This window comes from Gadus chalcogrammus, chromosome 13 (assembly GCF_026213295.1).
Source record: "Gadus chalcogrammus isolate NIFS_2021 chromosome 13, NIFS_Gcha_1.0, whole genome shotgun sequence".
Lineage (NCBI taxonomy): Eukaryota > Metazoa > Chordata > Actinopteri > Gadiformes > Gadidae > Gadus > Gadus chalcogrammus.
The window spans coordinates 3,444,807-3,461,985 of NC_079424.1; the positions used below are offsets into that span (position 1 = coordinate 3,444,807).

Consider the following 17,179-nt stretch of genomic DNA (forward strand, 5'->3'; position numbering starts at 1 on the left):
ATGGTTAAATAGGGTATTTCACCATCCCTATAGTAGTGAGTGCATTTAACCACCTCTATAGCAGTTATAGTGCATAGAACTCTGTATCAGTGAGTGATTCAACCATCTCTTTATTCCAGTGCATTTAACCAGCTCTAGCATCATAATGTATTCATCACTTTAAAGAGTGACTAACCATCTCCATCGCAGTGAGTGTATTTCATCAGCTCTAAAGCAGTTAAGAGTATATTTAACCATCTCTATTGATATACAAAGGGCATTACCCATCTCTGTAGGAGTGACTATAACCATCTATAGTAGCAAGACCATATATTTAGAAATGTTTTCTCTTTTTTTGTGTTAAAGTTGTGTAACAAGTTAACAAAGAGGCAGACACAAAGAATTAAGTCAAAATGTCCCGAGGACTCTTTATTAAAAAAAACATAAAACACAAAAGTTGAAACTATACAACTAGCCAGGCGGTGGTGGGGGGTGGAGGGAGAGGGTGTGGTTTAGGGTCTTGGGGGGCGCATGCCTGGGGGAGGCGGGCCTAGAGAGAGGGAGAGAGAGAGAGTTGAGATTAGTACAGAGGTCACATGACACAACACATGGTCTCCATGGTAGAAGGCTTGCACGGCATCTTTTTTTATTTCACGTCGCTGTGTATATGGTATTTGTGGAAAATACAAAAAGAAAAAGCTGAACCAATGGTGAAGGAACCTTATTGTGCATGATATGTAGCCTACAATTCTGCGTCTAAAACTCAACTTGGAAAAGGCCATTTGCTTGCTTTAAATACTGATTTAATCACAGCAGGATGTTGCTGTGTCAGACCAACTGACACGTCACTTGCCTGTTGGGAGATCGCTTTAGGACTTTGATGAAGATGTACGTGGCAATACTTTCATGATTCCATAATTGATGTCTATATTGAGATGTTATTCAGCCATGATTCTTTCGCTCATAAGATCACAGTGTGTACGTTTTGTATATTGGGCGGTTGGCCATCAATGAACATCCATTCTGTTCCAAACACGCGTTTAGCAGCGACCAAAGCTGTATCTTTGTTTCAGCCAACCCCGATAAGCGCAGACTAACTAGGACGTTTTCTCCAATAGTGCTCGTAAAAACACACGCAGTTGTTTTGATTGCGTTTACAGAGCAACACGCACGCTCAAGGACTAACAAACTGAGAGGATTGTTAACCATTACAACCGTTTAACTCTCTTGTTATCAACAGTTTAAATCTCACACCTAGGAGCAGCAACTTGACCAGACAGCAAGCGTGAAAAGATATACGACACACGCAGTCATCAGTGAGCGCGTGTGGCTTTGAAGAACACAGAAAGGCGCCTCTGCATTCGTCTCTGAACCTCGACACCGCCCAAGCCTAATCAGTAGTCGTCCATTATTGAGGCACCGGAAGAACCGTTACCTCTCATCCCAGGGGGGGGTGGCCTCATGCCAGGAGGGGGCATTCCCATTGGTGCTCCGCGGCCAGGAGGCATTCCCATTGGTGGGCCCATGGGGGGCCTCATGCCGGGGGGTGGGCCCATCATTCCTGTGAAGCCAAAACGTTGGGTGTTAAAAACCTCCAAAACCAACACCAGTTACCCCCCCACCACAACATCATCATCACCAGTCCCCCCAAACCACGACCAGTCCACCACCAGAGCGCCACTCACCAGGGGGCGGGGCTCCGCGGCCCATTGGGGGAGGGGCTCCTCGGCCCGGAGGGTACTGCGTCGGCGCTCCTGCGATGCTGGCGCCGGCTGCTGCCGCGGCGACCGTTCCCCGGCCCTGGGGGGTCATCACCTGGGATACACAAAACATACGGTACGTGAGTCACGTGACTGACCGAACCCACTAGTGTAGGCGCCCTAGAAGGTCCAACTCGCTGACCAGTAGGCGGTGGGACGAATCCCAGTCATTTAAGAGATTCTTACTGGGGTACTCTGCAAATTGGTTCAGTCACTGAGGTTAATGGTTGACATGATTGTCATCACTTTCTCAGCGTCTCGTTTTTCAGTGACCTGCCTGATGTCAAAGGACCTTCAGTTCTCTTAGGAGGCTGAATGATAGTCTCTGGAACACAGTCGCTGGCTGCCGCCATGTGTTCGTGAGGTAAACAACACTGCCGCGCTGCATGCTGCCCCTGGGAGGCTGTCGCTAGCTTCAGGTGATCCACGGTCAACAAGCTGCACTTTATGACTACAATCTAACACAGTCTTTGTATATTTAACTACTGTATAATAAAACTAGGTTAAGATGCAAAACCGGTAACCGTTTCAGCCCTGACCTGCCCATAAGAGACACACACGCGCACGTACACACACACGCCACTCGAGTGGTCGTCATGGTTACCTGTTGCGATGGCCCGCCCACTCCTCTGACCGGTCCTGCCAGACCCGCGGGGGCCTGGGGCATGGGGGCTCCTGCCGGCACGCCACGCCCTGCGGCACGGCCGACCCCGGGGCCACCGGCCACGCCCGCCAGCGGAACCCTGGCGATGCCCGTCTGGAACACAAGAGGTCAAAGGTTAGACAAGGTAAAAGGTCAGACGTCAGCCTGGGGTGAGGTAAGGCGGATGAGTGATGTTATGGGTTTTGGGGGGGGGTCTTACGTCTTTTGGGGGTGGTCCTTCCACCGTCATGGAGACCAGGTTCTCCCCCCGCAGCAGAACCAGACCCAGAACCCGCTTCTCCTCGCGCTCCGGCTGCTTCGAGTTCTTCGGCCTGCACACAAACAAACAGCGAGACGTCAGCACAACCACACAACAAAGACTTCAACACAACCCTACAAATAGGTAAACAACACAACCCTACAAACACCTCAACAAACCGTCTTCAGGGCAACACCATGGAAAAGACATGGCCGTCATGAAGACATTGAATATATTATATTTATACACATTTCTCAATCATCAACGTATTGCTGCTCAGATGGCGCTGGTACGCGTGGAGGCCATCGCTCTCCTCGCAGAGCCGCTGACCGGCAGCCCCCCGTCTGACGTTGGTCTCCTCCTCAGGTCAGACCACCATCAGCTCATTACCGGCTCCCGTTAAAGGGGTAGACTTCTGCTTAACTGTGGTGTGCATTTATGCATCATCACTATAAACCGAATCACAGGTTGTATCCAGCATCGGCGGTGGTCGCCGAGAGTCAGCCGGCTTAAGCTCTCGTCATGTGCGTTGAGCGAGGTGGGACGCTGGGTGGTCGGCGCCAAGGCGTACGATGAAAACCAATAGAAGCCTACGATTTTTACTCTTGTGTACTGTACAATCAGATGTAATAAAAGTGTTTCTGATTCTGAATAGAGCGGCCTGGGCAAAAATATTGGGGATTCTGTAAACGAGTGTCCTGAAACCTGGATACAGCGCATTCGATAAGATTGATATACATTACGCTGAGGTAAATACGGCCTGAAACATTACGCAGAGAAGGAGATGTTACTAGAGAGGTTTCATGCCGACGTTCATAAGATATGGCAGTGACAAGACATCATGCTGCCAGTGTGGATAGGGTCTTACTTGATCTTCCTGAACTCGTCGCAGTCACAGAGGATGAGGTTCATGTGTTTGTCGAAGGCCTTGAAGGTGCCGATGAAGATGCGGCCGTCCTGCAGGATGCACCTCATCCTGAAGTCGATGTGCTGCAGCATCTTGCTGCTCTTTCCCACCGTCTAAACACACAAACACACACACCCACACAATGATGTCTTTGGTCAACATTGGTTTACATGAAAAAAGTCGAACTTCATTTCCCATCATGCAATGCATACAAAATGTATAACGAATAAGAACACAAAGAAAGAAGTCTCAAAGTTGAGTTCATGGTTAGGTTAGGGGAAGACCACTGATTGGATGATCCTACAGACACGGTCAAGCAGACAATAAAACTGAAAGACTTTTATCGCACCTCTGATATTGGTAGTTCCACCTAAACATGGTTATATTTTACTCTAACCTAGCGGTCAGGAGTCCCAGCCCACTCTATATGAAACGGTAAAATATTTGCAAGTTCAGACGCATGGATAAATTCATTATTATGAGGTCATGTGCATTTCTATGCACGCCTGTATAACGTATGATTGCGTGCATAAATCGGAACCGGAAGAGGACTGGACCAGGAAGTTAGATGCCATGTTTGTTTCGGTCCAAGGATTTATTCATGCATGTTCGTGTCTAGCTTGTACAAATAAAGAATGTAGGCAAACTGATCGTATTCAGCGTCTTCCTGGTGGTGAGGCGTGGAAAAGACACGAAACATGTCTTAATATGTACAGACTTTGCACTTCCACTACGTTACAAGTTAGACCGTTTCATATCGATTTAGATGGGACTTACAAGGAATGGAAGCCTGTGTATGTTCACAGGACTGTAGGAAAGAACATGGATTGGGCTAGACTCCATTACAGAGATAAAACACCAATACAAACTATTTAACTGCTTTCGACAACATGCGGTTCAATGAATGTTTCCGTCATACGAGTTGTACATTTGTAAACACGAAGACATGGAGATACGTGGGGCTCGAACACAAAGGCGTATCTGGAACCACGTTTAAAAGTACCCCCATATAACGCAATAAGAGCTCCAGGCTCTATACAGTAGGAACCTATGCAATGGGTTAGTAAACGGATGGCTAGAAGATCGTTCCCTCCCGCCAATGTTCTAGAGACACGTTATACGATTATAAAAAGGTTTCTGTAGAAGAAAGGAATAAACACTTTGATAACTAGTATCAGTTAGACGAACGCAGACATTGAAAAGTTGCAGAACAGAAACGCGTTAACAATGAATGGCGGCCATCGTTCAGTGTACGTTTGAGCAGAGCGCGAAATCTGCCGTGATTCAGTCATCGGAAAAATAAAATGAGATTCAAAAGACAACTGAAACAAATAAATCGACAGGAAAAACAAAGACTTACCATTTTAGCGGCTGTGATGGCTCCGATATCAGTCGGATTTCGCCAAAAATGTTCAAAAATTGACCCGCGAAGCTCCAACGGGGCCGCTGGGTTTTAAAGTAGAGTTACAGGAAGTGATGGAGGGAGGGAAACAGGAAGTGACGGAGGGGAGACGAAGTGCAATTCGATATTTGCTCCGTCGCCCCTTTTTTCCTTTATTACAAAGTTCCCATCGATTGCAGCACCTTTCTAAACTGATCTTGAATTAAAATAAATAAAATACTGTAAAATATAAGACGCTTTCATTTAAAAAAAAACACACACACGGTGACCCACCTTCCCTCCCCAAAGTGATTTTTCATCCGATGACTTCATGCACTTCAGAAGTCCCGTGAACTTCATTTTACATAAGATGCGTGTCTATAACCCGCTAGTCCTCTGAAAACACAAATGGACAAACAAGTTACATAAAATAACTTTGTGATTTCGTCACGGGGGCAGAAGGCGCGGCAGCGGACGGGCTGCTTCACCTTGGGTTCGTTGCCACGACAACCGAGGGGGAGCGATGCATCGGTGCTGATGCTGCAGTGATTGGGATGCCCGCTCGAGATCTAAAGTGACTCACCGACCCCGCGAGGCGGCGAGGAAGATGATGAGGAAGATGACGACGAGGAAGATGACGATGAGGAAGATGGCACGTTAGCATCTTTCCGTTAGCATCTTTGTAGCCCTGATACACGAGCCGGACGTTAAGGGACTGTTAATGAGCTGTTGCCGCTGAACTGCTGCAGTGGGCAGGAGAGGTGCTGCCAGAGGACAGACGGACAGGAAGGAACATTCCAACAGGTAAAGAACACACGACCCACACACACACACACGCACGCACACACACGTTCTTTTAAATATCAGCCAATCACGTGGCAGCAGGAGCTGCCCTACTTCAGGAGGATGATGATGATGATGATGATGATGATGATGATAGACGAGCGTCCGTCATTCCATGTATTTCACTTAATTTCTTTGTTTGTGCCCAAAGTGTTGATAACCGATCTGAAGCCTACATTGAGATGAAAACTGAAATTGTCCAGCGATATGAATACTGTTAAGTATTAATAACCAGTAGGATTAGCACTGTACAAATGTCAATAACACCATCACAGTCTACCGTAATGCAGTTGTTGACCACTTGCCTTTTTGATCACAGCCTACCTGAGTATTGTTACTGACCACAGCCTACCTGAGTATTGTTACTGACCACAGCCTACCTGAGTATTGTTGCTGACCTACTGAGTATCGTTGTTGACCATGTCTTCATGACCACCGCCTACCTGAGTAATACCTACCTAGTGTCCTTACTAATCAGGTATAACCTATTACAATCCTCTCTTCAGATTGGATGAACCTTACTTCCTGGTGGAGCTTGGGAAACAGCCAATAGCATGAAGCAGCTGCCGGGGGCGGAGTCTGGCCCTGCCGCCGAAAGCAAGGTAATAACCTCACAAACATACTTACACATCGATCTACATCTATATATGTGAATGTGTGAACGTGTGCATGAATGGGTGAATGTGAGGCAACATTGTAAAGAACTTTGAGCGGTCGCTGGTTAGAAAGGGCGCTGTGTAAAGGTTCGTCCATTGACCGAACGCTGACCCCTGACCCTGCAGGTGGAGATGTGGGGCCAGTCTCTTGTGTACACCGTGGAGGAGCTGGAGTGTAAGATCTGCTACAACCGCTACGACAGCCGCAGCCGTCGGCCCAAGCTGCTGTCCTGCCTGCACAGGGTCTGCCTCAAGTGTCTGAAGAAGATGGTGGACGTGGGTGAGTCTCCTCACCCTCTCTCCCTCGCCCTCTCTCCCCTCACCCTCTCTCCCCTCCCCCGCTCTCCCCATCAACCCTCTTTCCCCCTAGCCCTCTCTCTCTCTAGCCCTCCCTCTCCCTCGCCCTCTCTCTCCCTGATGAAGAGAAAGTTATTTTTAGGACCCGTCGGCCGGCTAAACATTAGATTGAACATTAGAGCATGATCATTGGAAGGTACAGGCAGCAACGTTAAGGATACATTCTGTGAGCCAATGGGGGACCACGTTTCTTATAGGGAAACGTTTTCATTTTGGGTAGTGAATACACAGGTCACAAAGATGCTTGGGAGTGAGCATAGTGGAGAGTTTAGGATTGGCGGGAGAGGCCAAGTTAAACTGCAATAAACTCTGGGTGAAGTGGGTATGTCTGCAAGGCTGCGCGCAGGGACGCAAACAGTTAAAGGAACCTCCACAATGAAGAAGTCAGTCGATATAAGTATCAGACTTTGTGGCAAGAATGGCAATGCAAATGACAACGATCTTAATGGCTTGATCAGAGAGAGGAAGGGAGGTATCTCTAGGTACAGGGAGAATGTATACAATTCCTTTTAATGTGAATAGTAATTATATATAAAAGGTGAATATAATTTGTATATAACTGTATATTGTAGTTATGATCAATATGTCCGCGACATGCCCTTATGCCCTTTCTCTCCCTCATCCTCTCACACAATTTGCCGAAATACAATAAAGGGAAGAAAATAAAAATGCCCCCTTTGACCCTGAATGAGACTTTTCAGACTTTAGCTGTTAATGTAAAGTCTAAGGAGCATACCCTCACACTAACACGACGCACACAGGAAGTGGACCAGGAACAGGTCCTACTCCTGACCCTTCTCTTGTCTCTCAGGGGAATCGTCTCCTTCGATGGTCAGCTGTCCGTTCTGTCGTCATGAGACCTACATCCCCGACGAGGAGGTGAGCCCTCATGGGAACACGCTCAAGACTTTAGCCGACCAGATTTGCTTCAAAGTGGGAAGGTTGAAAGGCCCTGGAGCTGAAGCTGATCAGTGGTTCCATCTCTCTCCTTGCTCCTTCCCTCGAGGTGTGGCCCCACCCAGATGTGTGGCCCCACCCAGATGTGTGGCCCCACCCGGATGTGGGGCCCCACCCGGATGTGTGGCCCCACCCGGATGTGTGGCCCCACCCAGATGTGTGGCCCCACCCAGATGTGTGGCCCCTCCCAGATGTGTGGCTCCAGCCAGATGTTTCTCTGTGCAGGTGTGGCTGATGGAGGACGACCGCCACGTCCTGGCCGTGCTGTCCTGCCACGACCAGCTGGGCCGCAGCGGGCTGCCCCCCGGGACCGAGGTGGTGCTGAGCCCCGACAGCCTGACTGGTAGACTCACTCTCACACCCTCACCCTCGTACCTTAACCCGCTAACCCCCTCACCCTCTAACCCCCTCACCCTCTAACCCTCATCCTCTAACCCTCACCCTCTAACCCTCACCCTCTAACCCTCATCCCCTCTCCCTCTAACCCTCTAACCCTCATCCCCTCTCCCTCTAACCCTCTCACCCTCTATCCCTAGAGGGTGGCAGTAACCCTAGGGGGGCAGTAAGGGCCTTGTCTGGTGTCCGTCCGTCAGTAGGGGGGCAGTAAAGGCCTTGTCTGGTGTCCGTCAGTAGGGGGGGCAGTAAAGGCCTTGTCTGGTGTCTGTCCGTAGGGGGGCAGTAAAGGCCTTGTCTGGTGTCCGTCCACAGGGGGGGCAGTAAAGGCCTTGTCTGGTGTCCGTCCGCAGGGGGGCAGTAAAGGCCTTGTCTGGTGTCCGTCCGTCCGCAGGGGGGGCAGTAAAGGCCTTGTCTGGTGTCCGTCCGTCCACAGGGGGGGCAGTAAAGGCCTTGTCTGGTGTCCGTCCGTCCACAGGGGGGGCAGTAAAGGCCTTGTCCGGTGTCTGTCCGTAGGGGGGCAGTAAAGGCCTTGTCTGGTGTCCGTCCGTCCGCAGGGGGGCAGTAAAGGCCTTGTCTGATTGCAGGAGTGGAGGGAGCGGAGAGGGGCGGCGCGGCGGGCGAGGCGTCCTCCGACTGCCTGGTGCTGACCATCATGCAGCTGCCAGGGGAGTCGTCCGACTCCCTGAGCGTGATCAACATGCTGTACCCGTCCTCGCTGCCCTGCAGCACCTCCACGCACAAGTGCCGCGCGTGGACGTCCCGGAGCCTCCCGCGCTGCCTGCTGGGGGCCCTCTGCCTGGTGCGTCCTGCGCATGGGTCTAGTTTAACTAGTGCACCATCATACTTTACCTAGTACTGGTACACCATGTGCTTCATAATTGTGTACTCGTACTAGTTAGAGTATCCTGAAGCACATAGTGTACTTGTTAAAGTATCATGGAGCACATGGTATACTAGTACTAGTTAAAGTACACAATCTGTTACATAATGCTCCAACTAGTGCTAGTAGACCATGTGTGCCATGATACTTTAACTAGTACTAGTACCAAATGTGCTTCATAATACCTTAACTAGAACTAGTACACTATGTGCTCCATAATACTTTAACTAGCGTATTGTTTACTAGCTAAAGTATTATGGAGAAGCTTCTTGATACTTCAACTAGAAACTAGTTGCTCTATAAACTGCTACATCATACAATACTTAAGATAGTGCTAATCCGCAATCTTCTTCATAATACTTTAGCTAGTAAACAATCCCCTCCATAATAATTTAACTAGTACACTGTCTGCAACCCTCAGATGAGGTGACGTTCAGTTGTCATAGCAACATGGACGGGGAAGGCAGATTGGATGAACCGACGGCGCTGGTAACGAGTGTTTGTTTGCAGGTGTACTTCAGCTCCCTCCCCCTCGGGATCTACCTGCTGATGATTGGTCAACTGTGGCTGGGGGTGGTCCTGGTCAGCCTGGTTCCCTTCACCCTGCTGCTCTGCATCCTCTACGGCTTCTGCCAGTGCCTCTGTCACGAGCTGCTGGAGACGCTGAGCCACCGCAACACCGCACCCTGACGCTGCCGTACCCTACGGCCGGAACCCACCGTACCCTGACCCCACCCTACCCTACGGTACCCTAACCCCACCCTACCCTGACGCTACCGTACCCTACCCTAACCCCAACCTACCCTAACGCTACCGTACCCTGACCCCACCCTACCCTAACCCCACCATACCCTAACACAACCGTACCTTGCCATACCCTACCGTACCCCTACCCTACTGTACCCTAACCCCACCCTACCCTAACACTACTGTACCCTAACCCCACCCTACCCTAACGCTACCGTACCTTGCCATACCCTACCGTACCCCTACCCTACTGTACCCTAACCCCACCCTACCCTAACGCTACCGTACCTTGCCATACCCTACCGTACCCCTACCCTACTGTACCCTAACCCTACCGTACCCCGTCCTACCCTACCGTACCTTGCCATACCCTACCGTACCCCAACCCTACCGTACCCCGCCATACCCTACCGTACCTTGCCATGACCTACCGTAACCAAACCCTACCGTACCCCGCCCTACCCTACTGTACCCCGCCCTACCCTACCCCGCTCTACCCTACCGTACCCCGCTCTACCCTACCGTACCTTGCCATACCCTACCGTACCCCAACCCTACCGTACCCCGCCCTACCCTACCCCGCTCTACCCTACCGTGCCTTGCCATACCCTACCGTACTCTACCGTACCCCGCCCTACCCTACTGTACCCCGCCCTACCGTACCCCGCTCTACCCTACTGTACCCCGCCCTACCGTACCCCGCTCTACCCTACTGTACCCCGCCCTACCCTACTGTACCCCGCCCTACCGTACCCCGCTCTACCTTACCATACCTTGCCATACCGTACCCCGCTCTACCCTACCGTACCTTCCATACCCTACCGTACCCCAACCCTACCACTTATTGAAGACTAGTCACACAGCACCCCTCTCTCTGAGCCATGGACAACAGCCCAGCCTTTCTAAGCTACAATCACCAGCAATTACTGACACATAGCTTCACCTGGAGGAGACTGGATAAGGACATCACCACCGTGAAGAGGATACGGGATGATGATATGGTTACTATAGACACGATGTGGTCCCACTTCAGTCCTTACACATACGTTTCAACTGAACTTATAGACCTTAGTCTTGGCAGCCATATGAATGGTGTTATTTATCTTAAACTCTTCTGTGTAGTTCATGTCTTAAATGCAACCTCCTTGTAACTCTGGTAATTTATAGGCTATCCAACATCTTCATTTAGATAAACTGTCAGTCAAGATCCTGTTACTATGGTAACCACTGTTCCAAACTGTACGTAATTCTTGTAACCCCTGTGTAACTATGGCAACCTGTGAGTTCTAGAACACTGTGGTGTAACTATGGCAACCTGTAGGTTCTGGAACACTGTGTTGTAACTATAGCAACCTGTGATTTCTAGAACACTGTGGGGTAACTATGGAAACCTTTAAGTTCTAAAACACTGTGGAGTAACTATAGCAACCTGTGGGTTCTAGAACACTGGTGTAGCTATGGCAACCTGTGAGTTCCAGAACACTGTGGTATAAATATGGTCGGCATTGAGTTGTAGAACATTGTGGTGTTACTATGGTAACCAGTTTTTCCAGATCTAAATCGCACACATGAAGAGGATGCTCCACTTCTTCTGTAAATCTGGTTTATTAAACAGAGTTGACTCTGGGTGTGAAACTGGTTTCAGGTAAAAAAAGATTGGACTCTGGTTGTGAAACTGGTTTCATGTTAATACAAAGTTGAATCTGGTTTTGAACTTGCTTCATGTTGAAACCGAGTTGACTCTGGATGTCAAACTGGTTTCAGGTTAAAAACAGAGTTGACTAGCTGTGAAACTGGTTTCAGGTTGAAACAGAGTTGAGTCTAGCTGTGAAACTGGTTTCATTTTAAAACAGAATTGACTCTGGATTAGTAACTGGTCTCATGTTAAACAGTGCTCTTCAGAGCGGCTTATTTTTCCGAGCATACACACATTTCATTTTAAGAATTATTTCTTTGTGTCATTTGAGCTGCCATGCAACACTGACGTAGGACGGACATGCTGCTTGGAAAGTGTAACGTCTGTGTGTCAGCACCCAGTGTTTCATCAGCTGTGCAGATGACCACACCATGGCAGTGTCCGCTTCTGTACAGTCAATCAATTACAAGACTTTTTGGATTTTAACGGGGCCTGAAGTTGTTAGATGTGGGGTCATGTCTGTGTCAGTGAATGTTTATTTTTATCTTTAATAAAACACAAAACTAAGATCTCAGATTGTTTCTTCTGGTTAGGTCATAGTGGACCTCTGAATATGTGGCAGCACCTCTGTCTAAATATACACATACACATATATATGTATTCGGTTTTAACAATTTAATTTGATCTAATATAAAATATATATTATAATAATAATCATACATTAGATTTCTATAACTCTGTTCCAAATACTCAAAGACAGTTGACAGAGTGAACACAAAATAAAATAATTGAATAAGACTACATAGGCTACTTCTTATATCCTACAGGCTGTAGGATATAAGGATGGATTTAAGGATATAAGGGAAGGATTTTATAGGATATAGCTCTAGGCTACAGCTATATCCTATTAAATCCTTCCCCCAGTTTCCTACCTCCTCCATCAGGTCGAGGTTAGAGGAAGACAGTCAGCCTCGTGTAATGAGAGAGGGAATCACACAAGGGGCGAGAGGCAATTAACAGAGGGAGCCGGGGGAGTCCACCCATCTCCCAGGAGAGGGAGGGGAGGGGAGGGGGGGAGGAGAGGGGAGGGGAGGAGGAGAGGAAGGGAGCATAGAGGGGAGAGGGAAGGAGAGGAGAGGGGGAGAGAGGAGGAGAGAGAGGAGGGGAGGGGGGAGGGGAGGAGAGAGGAGAGAGGTCTACTGGAAGAGAGAAGGTGGAAGGGGAGGAGGGGAGAGAGGGGAGGGTAGGAGAGGAGGAGAGGAGGGCGAGAGAGGAGATAGGAGAGGAGAGAAGGAGAGAATGGAGGGGAGAGGAAAGGGGAGGAGCGAGGAGGCTGGGAAGAGAAGAGGTGAATGGGAGGGGAAAGGAGAGTGGAAAGAGGGGAGGGGGGGGGGGGGGGGAGAGGGGAGGAGCCTAACCTGTGTTGGAAACCTTGCCTCCTCTCGAAGGAGCAGAGGTTATCTGGGACTCTGAGGACGCACACGTCTCCTGCTGCCTAGCTAGGATACAAGGAGGCTTGGACAAAAGGAGGCAGGAAAGAAGGCGAGAAGGACACAAGGTGACTACTAGGAGACAGGGGGTTGAAGACCAGAGCTGGGCCTACACAGAAAGGGTAAAGGGAGGCGGACCTCCCTGTCTCTCTACCTGGCTGTCTCTCTACCTGGCTGTCTGTCTGTTTCTCTACCTGGTTGTCTGTCTCTCTACCTGCCCGTCTGTCCCTCTACCTGGCTGTCTGTCTCTGTACCTGGCTGTCTGTCTCTGTACCTGGCTGTCTCTCATATGGGTGTCTAACTCTTTCTCTACCTGCCTGTCTCTCAACCTGGCTGTCTCTGTACCTGGCTGTCTGTCCCTCTACCTGGCTGTCTGTCTCTGTACCTGGCTGTCTCTCAAAGTGGGTGTCTAACTGTTTCTCTACCTGCCTGTCTCTCTACCTGTCTGTCTCTTTACCTGTCTGACTCTCTACCTGTCTGTCTCTCTACCTGCCTGTCTGTCTCTCTACCTGCCTGTCTGTCTCCCTCCCTGGCTGTCTCTCAAAGTGGGTATCTATCTGTCTCTCTACCTGTCTGTCTCTCTCCCTGGCTGTCTCTGTATCTGGCTGTCTCTCAAAGTGGCTGTCTAACTGTCTGTCTACCCGTCTGTCTGCCAGATGAGTCGCTGGCGGCGGTCGGTGGACGAGCTGCAGGTGCGGCGGCGGCAGCTGGGCGAGTGCGAGCGCGGACAGGAAGCTCTGAGCCGGGTCACTTCCTGTTTCCAGCAGCTGTCGTCCGCGCTGGGCAGCAGCTGTGACGGCAGCTTCCTGAGAGAGGAGATGGAGGAGAGCAGAGTGCTGGCCTACAAGATCTGCTGTGGTACGACCCGTCTGTCTGCCTACCTGTCTGTCTGTCGACCTGTCTGTTTACAAGATCTGCTGTGGTACGACCTGTCTGTCTGTCTACCTGTCTGTTTGTTTACAAGATCTGCTGTGGTACGACCTGTCTGTCTGCCTACCTGTCTGTCTGTCGACCTGTCTGTTTACAAGATCTGCTGTGATACGACCTGTCTGTCTGTCTACCTGTCTGCCTGTTTACAAGATCTGCTCTGGTACGACCTGTCTATCTTAGCCCATAAGATCTGCTATGATACAACCTGTCTGTCTGTCTACCAGTCTGTGTGTCTACCTGTCTGTCTAGCATTCAAGATCCGCTCTGGTACAACCTGTCTCTCTGTCTGTCTAGCTTACAAGATCTGCTCTGGTACGACCTGTCTGTTTGTCTACCTGTCTGCCTTCAAGTTCTTCTCTGGTATGATCGGTGTTAATGTGGTCTGGTGCAGACAACGTCCCACGACAACATACGCGCTCACACTCAGTGGGGGGTTCTGTGTTGACCGTGACCCCCCAGGGTTATCCCGGCGGCTGGTGGGCCTGCTGGCCGAAGGTGACCCTAGCTCGCCCTCCCCGGGGGAGAGAGAGAGTGCAGAGCGAATCTGGGTCCTCTTCCTGTCCGCGCTCGAGCACTTCCTGCTCGACCTCCAGAAGGCCAGCAGCCTGATTGGACGGTTTCCACTGACTCAGCGCTGTGATCGACGCGCATTGGTCAACACAGGTCAGCCCGCCAGAACATCTATCTCAGGGATGAACACCGATGGGGTCTTCATCAGTTTAAATAAGGGACCACCCTTAATATAATACGTTCTATTGGGTCAGGTGACTATAATACGTTGTAAAAAATGGTCATGTGACTACTAAAAGGGGCATGTGACTATAATACATTATAACAGGGTCATGTGATTATAATACGTTATAACAGGGTCATGTGACAACTAACAGGGTGATGTGACTACTTACAGGGTCACGTGACTATAATACGTTATTATAGGGTCATGTGACTATAATACGTTATAACAGGGTCATATGACTACTAACAGGGTCATGTGACTATAATACTTTATAACAGGGTCATGTGGCTACTAACAGGGTCATGTGGCTACTAACAGGGTCATGTGACGACTAACAGGGTCATGTGACTACTAACAGGTTCAAGTGACACCATGGCGGGGGTGGCTGCATGCGCGGCGTCGGTCCAGACCCCCTGGATCACCGTGGAGGAGGAGCCAAGCCCGGGGCTGACCAATCACATCACAGGATTGGAGGATCTGCTGCAGGACATGCAGCTCAAGGTAGACTCCTCCCCCGACCTGGGTCCAGGTCTCTGGTTCTGGTCCTGGTCTGTGGTCCTGGTGGATGGTCAGGTCTGTGGTTCTGGTCCTGGTCTGTGGTCCTGGTGGATGGTCAGGTCTGTGGTTCTGGTCCTGGTCTGTGGTCCTGGTGGATGGTCAGGTCTGTGGTTCTGGTCCTGGTCTGTGGTCCTGGTGGATGGTCAGGTCTGTGGTTCTGGTCCTGGTCTGTGGTCCTGGTGGATGGTCAGGTCTGTGGTTCTGGTCCAGGTGTACAGTTCTGGTCTTGCTCCAGGTATGTGATCCTGGTCTCTGGTGGGTCTGTGGGCATTGTGGTTCCAGGAGTGAAGCTTTGGTCTGTGTTTCAGGTAAGTCCAGGTCTGTGATTCTTCAAGGTCCGGGTCTTTGGTTCTTCAAGGTCCAGCTCTGTGGTTCTTCAAGGTCCAGCTCTGTGGTTCTTCAAGGTCCAGGTCTGTGGTTCTTCATGGTCCGGGTCTTTGGTTCTTCAAGATCCGGGTCTGTGGTTCTTCAAGGTCCAGGTCTGTGGTTCTGGTTCCAGGTCTCAGTTCCCTTCTGGTCTGTGGAGGCGACCCAGCAGGCATGGGCGGAGGCTGCGGACCTGATGGAGGACAGCGTGGAGGACCTGATGGAGCTGGAGGTCGTCTCCAATGATAACAAGATGAACTCCTGCTGCCCTTCCTGCTGCCGCCTGGGCTGTCTGCTCTATTTACTCAACTAGCCAATAGGATCAAAGCCGGAGATCAACTAGCCAATAGGACGAGCGCCTGAGATTAACTAGCCAATAGGATCAGAGCCTGAGATCAAATGGCCAATAGGATCAGAGCCCTAGAATCACAAGCCAATAGGATTGAACCCTATAGATGGCATCAGAGGACCAATCAGGCTTCTTAATCGGTTAGCTTGTAGCTGCCAGGGAGCTAGCTGTGGTTAGCTTGTAGCTGACAGGGAGCTAGCTGTGGTTAGCGTGTAGCTGACAGGAAGCTAGCTGGGGTTAGCTTGTAGCTGACAGTTGAGCTGAGGGGGTTTTCCGTAGCACACATACCCCTGTGCTCCATAAGAACCAAAAAGCACAACACAACTAAGTTTGGAAGAAAATTTCTCAGCCTTTGCAACAAGGGCTTATCTCACGGTACTTCATCCTTAGCGTAGTGATTGTGCTAGGGCCTCCCATTGTCAAACAGTTTGAGTTGATAACAAATTATATTGGTAAAATACTTTTTTGGTGAAGCCAGGGGGGAGATATTCTTTTGTTTGTGTACGGTTGTTTGTACACTCAGACAGGAATGTTCCTTTAATTACATATAATTAAACTGTCACCCAGAACCTCACAAGATATAAAACATGAAAAGCACCCAGCTAATGAGAACCTAAGAAATATTTTATCTTATCAAAATGTATTTGTCAACCACAAAGTTTACTACAGGAATTAAATGCTAGTATCTCCAGTGAACCACCTAGAGGCCGTTAGAGGAGCTACATGCTAGTCTCTTCCTTGAACCACCTAGAGGCCGTTAGAGGAACAACATGCTAGTCTAGCAAACAACCCTTAGGTATACAAGTCATTTTACGGTTAAAGAGATAAACACCTATTATTGTGGTTATTTTAGCACTGCTTCACATGCAATAATAAACAATATTTTACTTAATATGTACTTTCTTTGTACAGGAAAATTAAGAAAATGTCAAATGGATAGTGGTTCCGACTGTGTGCACATGAAGAAGCAACGATTTGTAATTATATACCACTGATGTTAATACGTGTATTTGACATGTATAAACCATATGTCACCTATTTTAAATCTTTTACCTTCTCACACTATCAACATTTTCACTTTTAAAATGAGTACTTCAGAGGTCCCAAGAAATTAGGTAACTGCAAATCATCTCTGCACTCATTTACATAATTATTCTCTAATTGCGCCATGGATAATAATCACATATCCTGCCTCAATGATCGAGAATAATTCTCCCCCTAAAACCATTGGTACCGCACGTAAATAATATGCCCGAATTTGATCCTAACAAATAATAGTTAATAATAATAAAATAGATGACATACTGTGTCTCTAGCTTCACACAAAAACTATAAAGCAGGAAATTGGT

General features: G+C 49.2%; 3 protein-coding genes across 4 annotated transcripts; 2 read left to right on the forward strand and 1 right to left on the reverse strand.

Moving 5' to 3' along the window:
• Positions 1-392: 392 nt before the first annotated feature.
• Positions 393-5,038, reverse strand: LOC130401673 (small nuclear ribonucleoprotein-associated protein B'). Of its 2 annotated transcripts, none has more exons than XM_056605589.1 (7): positions 4,909-5,038; positions 3,510-3,661; positions 2,603-2,714; positions 2,344-2,496; positions 1,665-1,794; positions 1,415-1,540; positions 393-529 (listed from the first exon to the last, which is right to left on the reverse strand). In XM_056605589.1, the coding sequence occupies exons 1-7, from the start codon at positions 4,909-4,911 to the stop codon at positions 492-494; spliced, it is 714 nt and encodes a 237-aa protein (XP_056461564.1). In that variant the 5' UTR covers positions 4,912-5,038; the 3' UTR covers positions 393-491. The 2 variants fall into 2 exon arrangements, with proteins under 2 accessions (XP_056461564.1, XP_056461563.1); XM_056605588.1 differs by having other exon boundaries at positions 1,415-1,548; positions 1,664-1,794.
• A 1,257-nt stretch (positions 5,039-6,295) lies between these two features.
• On the forward strand, positions 6,296-9,708 carry LOC130402272 (E3 ubiquitin-protein ligase RNF182-like). The gene is made up of 7 exons (XM_056606416.1): positions 6,296-6,374; positions 6,555-6,708; positions 7,597-7,664; positions 7,968-8,085; positions 8,279-8,287; positions 8,726-8,937; positions 9,529-9,708. The coding sequence occupies exons 1-7, from the start codon at positions 6,327-6,329 to the stop codon at positions 9,706-9,708; spliced, it is 789 nt and encodes a 262-aa protein (XP_056462391.1). The 5' UTR covers positions 6,296-6,326.
• Positions 9,709-12,939: 3,231 nt separating this feature from the next.
• On the forward strand, positions 12,940-16,959 carry LOC130401672 (regulator of G-protein signaling 9-binding protein-like). Its single transcript, XM_056605586.1, has 5 exons — positions 12,940-12,959; positions 13,548-13,749; positions 14,281-14,484; positions 14,916-15,058; positions 15,615-16,959. The coding sequence occupies exons 2-5, from the start codon at positions 13,548-13,550 to the stop codon at positions 15,792-15,794; spliced, it is 729 nt and encodes a 242-aa protein (XP_056461561.1). The 5' UTR covers positions 12,940-12,959; the 3' UTR covers positions 15,795-16,959.
• The last annotated feature ends 220 nt before the right edge of the window (positions 16,960-17,179 follow it).

Excerpts from the sequence above, each read along its gene's own strand:
- LOC130401673 (XM_056605588.1), bottom strand. Across the intron at positions 2,497-2,602 it reads AAGGACCACCCCCAAAAGAC|ACGGGCATCGCCAGGGTTCC; the intron begins GTAAGACCCCCC and ends CTTGTGTTCCAG. Across the intron at positions 1,795-2,343 it reads TGGGCGGGCCATCGCAACAG|GTGATGACCCCCCAGGGCCG; the intron begins GTAACCATGACG and ends TGTGTATCCCAG.
- LOC130402272 (XM_056606416.1), top strand. The coding sequence starts at position 6,327 with ATGAAGCAGCTGCCGGGGGCGGAGTCTGGCCCTGCCGCCGAAAGCAAG. Across the intron at positions 6,709-7,596 it reads GAAGAAGATGGTGGACGTGG|GGGAATCGTCTCCTTCGATG; the intron begins GTGAGTCTCCTC and ends CTTGTCTCTCAG. Across the intron at positions 8,938-9,528 it reads TGCTGGGGGCCCTCTGCCTG|GTGTACTTCAGCTCCCTCCC; the intron begins GTGCGTCCTGCG and ends GTTTGTTTGCAG.
- LOC130401672 (XM_056605586.1), top strand. The coding sequence starts at position 13,548 with ATGAGTCGCTGGCGGCGGTCGGTGGACGAGCTGCAGGTGCGGCGGCGG. Across the intron at positions 13,750-14,280 it reads GGCCTACAAGATCTGCTGTG|GGTTATCCCGGCGGCTGGTG; the intron begins GTACGACCCGTC and ends GTGACCCCCCAG. Across the intron at positions 15,059-15,614 it reads TGCAGGACATGCAGCTCAAG|GTCTCAGTTCCCTTCTGGTC; the intron begins GTAGACTCCTCC and ends TTCTGGTTCCAG.